The sequence below is a fragment of the Myotis davidii genome, unplaced genomic scaffold (assembly GCF_000327345.1).
Source record: "Myotis davidii unplaced genomic scaffold, ASM32734v1 scaffold62, whole genome shotgun sequence".
Classification (NCBI taxonomy): Eukaryota; Metazoa; Chordata; class Mammalia; order Chiroptera; family Vespertilionidae; genus Myotis; species Myotis davidii.
Window position 1 is genome coordinate 4,736,615 of NW_006295180.1, and position 5,135 is coordinate 4,741,749.

The 5,135-nt window shown below is 42.9% G+C and overlaps 1 protein-coding gene across 1 annotated transcript in view; it reads left to right on the plus strand.

Annotated features, from left to right (window-relative positions):
• Positions 1-3,247, plus strand: part of NEDD9 (neural precursor cell expressed, developmentally down-regulated 9) — a 45,273-nt gene extending 42,026 nt beyond the window's left edge. The window contains exon 6 of the mRNA XM_015567797.1: positions 2,470-3,247. Within this exon, the coding sequence (XP_015423283.1) occupies positions 2,470-3,003 (534 nt within the window). The 3' untranslated portion in view covers positions 3,004-3,247. The remainder of the gene's footprint in view (positions 1-2,469) is intronic.
• The last annotated feature ends 1,888 nt before the right edge of the window (positions 3,248-5,135 follow it).

The following is a 5,135-nucleotide window of genomic DNA, read 5'->3' on the forward strand; positions in this document are numbered from 1 at the left end:
CGCGATTTTGCGCTATCATACTGGGTGTATGGTCGGCTGTGTGCGATTTTGCGAGTGTGGTAAAATCGCATAACAGCAAAATCGCATAACAGCCGAGCATACACCCAGCAGCGCTGCTGATGCCTGAACGGTATGTGGAATGAAGTGGGCGGGCATCGGGAGGCCACTATGGCACGGGGCAAGCACTATGGGCAGTCTATCTGAAGTGTACCTGGAGTATAAGACGACCCCCCACTTGGAGGCATATTTTTAAGGGCCAAAAAATCGGCTTATACGCCGGCAAATACGGTAAATTTGCTTCCTTCTTCCCTATTTTCTTAAAGTTTCCCCTGCTTATCTACTCATTTGGCTCCCCTATAACTTTACAGAACCCATAAATGGCCACTCACAACCCTTTCTGTAGATGGCTTTTCATCTCACCTGATAGTCGACCTCTGCTGTGGTTCATTAAATTCCTAAAAAAGAATCTGATTAGGCTATCTCTGTCTGTCAGTCTGTCTATCTGTCTATCTGTCTATCTATTTCCCTACCTACCTATCACTCCCCTACAACACAAGTTTCTGGGTTGGCTGTTCTTGGTCAAATCTAAGGGTAGGAGGGCAGGATCCAACGTTTTCAAAATATACCCAAGTCCATTTACTAAGGACTTTGGGCAAGACAGAGTCATTCAAAAGTAGAGCTTGAGTGGGGCAGATAATGATGGGTATTGCTGGTGCAAGGGCATAAAAATAAAGAGGAACCAATTGAGGATATATAAGCCCTTTTTTAGATTACATAGAATGGCATGTAGAGACATGAAATGGCAATTGCAATCAGGAAACCAGAGTTCTAATCCTTTCTTTCTGACTAACCAGCCGTGTGCCCTTAGACAAGTCATTTAACCTCTCTGAACTTCAGTTACTTCTCCATAAAATGAGAAATCCCTCAGCCCTCTATCTAACAAGATGATGTATTTATAGACATATTTGCAAAAGCATAAATTCAGTATTCTGAAGCAGCACCCTATCTCTGTTTATGTTTGCTTTGGCATTAGGCCAAGTAAAACTGCAGGGCTTTAGGTAACTTATTGAAACCGTAGTAATTTCTAAGAAAACAGATTCTGTAGAAAAGTAAAGCTCACTGTGCATTTCTCAGGGAAGGAGCTGGGCAAGGTTATCTCTGCTCTACCTCAGGGTGAAAGATTGAGTCCTAAGCTCAGGTTACAGGTAGTCCTTACCTGCAAAAGACAATCTCTCTTGAGAGTCAGTGGGATAGCTAGACGTTATTATTATTGCAACTTAAATAATACACCATCTGGGGGTTGTAATAAGAGAAGGAAGAAAGCTAATACTTGTTGAGTCTGACTCTGGCATGTCGTTTCTTTCAACAGCTCTGTGGAACTGTTATGATGCACAATTAACATTTAGATTTCCTTAGAGATGTTCTTTTCCACAGTGTACATATAGTTATGTGCATTAGTCTTTCCTGTAGCGCTGGATAATCTATACATATAAAAGGCTAAGCAACCGGTCAACCAGCCCACCGGCCAGTAGATATGACACTCACTGACCACCAAGGGGCAGACACTCAACACAGGAGCTGCCAAGTGACAGCAACTTTGCAGAGTGCCCTCTCGCACTCCAGGACCCCTCGGGGGATGTCCGACTGCCAGTTTCGGCCCTATCCCCGAAGGCCAGGCTGAGGGACCCCACCTGCCAGAGGGACTCCACTCACTCGGCAGATGCCCTTCGAGCTCCAGTACTGCCCCAGGTGCGGCTGGCCAGGGAGGGACTGCTGGAGGTTGGCTAAAGGGTGTGTCTGGCCCATCTCACCCTGTCCTGCCCGCTGGCCACCTTCTAATTAATTTCCTTTCGATGTGCACAAATCTGTGCACCAGGCCTCTAGTGACATATATAAATCTTGACAGAAAGGGTAGGAATGGTTTATAGAGTGTCATGTTAGCAATGGGTCATGGGTTGTCATTTGTACCAAGAAATGGGTCATGGGTTGTCATTTGTACCAAGAAATGGGTCATGGATTGTCATTTGTCTAAGCATATTGAAGGACAGAGTCAAAGCTTTCCTGTCAGCAATTTACTTGATAAAGAGATCCCTACATTTGCTTTCCCCTGCACCACTCAACATTTATGAATATTTACATAGAGGCTGTCCTATACCAAACATCATTCTAAGCACTTTGTAAATAATAACTCGCTTAACTTTCATAAAGGTATAGGTAACAGAGCTAGGTTCAAACCCTGTGCAGCCTTCAGTCTAAGGGCACAGCAGGCCAATCATCCAATCATAGAAAGTCAGAGCTGGTGGATTTCTTAGGGATCACCTTTCTCAGCTTCTACATTTTACACTTTAGGAAAGCAAGACGACTTGACCAAGGCTTCATATCTAATAAGCACCTGGGATTAAAACCTCTGTCTTATAGCACCCACCCCTGATTAATTTCCATTACAGCACACTGTCTTACCTTCACTGAAATCTGCTTTTGTCTTCCTTGCAGCTAAGTCAGTTCCAGTTGTTGGAACAAGAAATTACAAAGCCTGTGGAAAACGACATGTCAAAGTGGAAGCCCTCTCAGAGCCTCCCCACCGTAAACAGCAGCGTGGGCACTCAGGATCGGCAGTTGCTTTGCTTCTACTATGACCAGTGTGAGACCCATTACATTTCCCTTCTCAATGCCATTGACGCTCTCTTCAGCTGCGTCAGCTCCGCCCAGCCCCCGCGGATCTTCGTGGCACACAGCAAGTTTGTCATTCTGAGCGCGCACAAACTGGTGTTCATTGGCGACACGCTGACAAGGCAGGTTGCTGCCCAGGACATTCGCAACAAAGTGATGAACTCCAGCAACCAGCTCTGCGAACAGCTCAAGACTATAGTTTTGGCGACTAAGAAGGCCGCCCTCCACTACCCCAGCACTACGGCCTTGCAGGAAATGGTGCACCAAGTGACAGACTTGTCCAGAAACACGCTGCAGTTCAAGCGCTCTTTGCTGGAGATGGCAACGTTCTGAGAAGAAAAGGAGGACAGGGGGACTGAGTGGGTTACTAAGGAAAACTGGAAATACTATCTGGTTTTTGTAAATGATATCTATTTTTGTATATATTTTATATGGAAATGAAATATTTTAACATTTTATGGGTTAGACAACATTCAGAACTTCAGGGAGCTAGAGAGGGAACTTTGTGTGTGTGTGTGTGTGTGTGGTTCTTGTGTACACATGTAAGCATCCCGAACATAAACTGTACAGAAACTTGTCCACGTGCATGTGTGTGCCTGTGTTCATGTTTGTTTGTAGATGTTTGTCTGATACATTCCATAAAAAAACATGAATTAAGAAGCACCTTAATAAGCACCTCCTAATGCTGCATTTTTTTAGAAAACATGCCAGCTGGTTGTAATATACCTACATATACTAGCAATTTATTTTGAGCCTGTCACTTCCAGGTCTGGGAAGGATAGTTTATTTGCAAATGCTCATCTCCCAAATAACAAGGTATGATATAACTTATCCTTCTTTTGAAGCCCCTTCCAAAATTGACTATTTTGGACACATTAGAACAAACTGTCTCACTTCTGGTCGAAAAGGTTTCAGAAAGTGATTTAAGTTCCTATATTCTGGGAGCTGGAGAGGGAAGAGACACGTGTGGTAAGAAGCCAAGTCCCAGTTAGCACTGGGTTGTTTCAACACTGTGTGGACCTCACGATAAAAGGAGAGAGTGTGTTTCCCGAAACTATTTAATGGTCTGTATTTTTGAGTGATTTTGCCATGAGATTTTCCAGATGATGTTTTCAGATTTGCAAAAACCATATTACTTACAGCAGGAGTTTATAAAGACACATCAGGCTCTAATCATCCACAAAAAGAAGGATGATTCTGTCTGCAGGTGTAAGTAGAGGCCTTTCTGACTCTCAGCATTCGCTTAGGTGCTACTACCCCTCCATTACCTGAGGGAAGCTGGCCAGTTCCTTGGTCACCAGAATTTTAGAGCCACTAGGCCACATCCGACTCTAAGAGAATTTATTGCTTCATCTTGCACCTCCGTAAACCATGGCAGACTTTACACTTAGAGTAGCTATACTGATCCCATTTAATTTTTACAACTCTGTCTGGACAGCAATGCTGCATATACAGCCCACCACTCACACAGCATCCATTCCATAGTCTGTCCCCTTGCTCCTGCTGGTGTTGGCACAGCACAGACACACCACAAGCCACCTGATTCATCATAGAGCAAATAAAATACTTCCTGCCTGGTGAGAAAATGCAGTCACATATTACCAAGTCAAGAAGCATGTTATCACCCTGGCCAGCGTGGCTCAGTTTGGTTGAGCATCATCCCGTGCACTGAGAGGTCACCAGTTCAATTTCTGATCAGGGCACATGCCTGTATTGCCTGCTGGATCCCCAGTGGTTGGGGGGTGAGGAGGGGGGAGGTGCAGAAGGCAGCAGATCAATGGTTCTCATTGATGTTTCTCTCTCTTCCCCTCTCTCTAAAATCAATAAAAACATAAAAAAGAAGCACACTATCTATGGTCTTTCAGTCCAGTGCTTATTTAATGGTTTTATTCCAGCCTATTTGAAAACATTTTTATTTACAATGTATGCTTTAACAGAATTAAGCTTGCTTGTTTTAAACAACCAAATCATTGGAACAGCACAAGATTTAAAGAGAAGAATGTATTATCTCAGTATGGTGAAATACCAGTGAAATTTATCATAGAAGGTGCTTTTCAAAACAACCGCTATTGTACTTCTCAAAGTTCTGCTCTGCCAAAATAGGATTATAAGTTGTATTGTTATATGATAAGCAAATGTGTAGGGAGGAAGGGGATTGCTGAAAATCGACAACACTTGAAAAGTATAAAAGTGTGTCCTTGTAGATTTCATTGTAAATGTGTATTTCTTAGGAGGTGACAGATTTGTTCTAAGTGGTGACATTTCATGTTTGTAAAACCAAAATGTTCAATATGTATTATTCTCTTTGTTCTTGTGTATGTAGAAGCTATTTTAAATCATTAAATTTTTTAGATCTGTGTTTTCATAGCCACTGGGTTTTCTTTTTCATATTTCCCTCCTTATCAAAAAATCAAATACAGGCTTATCTTGGCACTCCTCATTCAGTCATTTTTATCAATACCGTA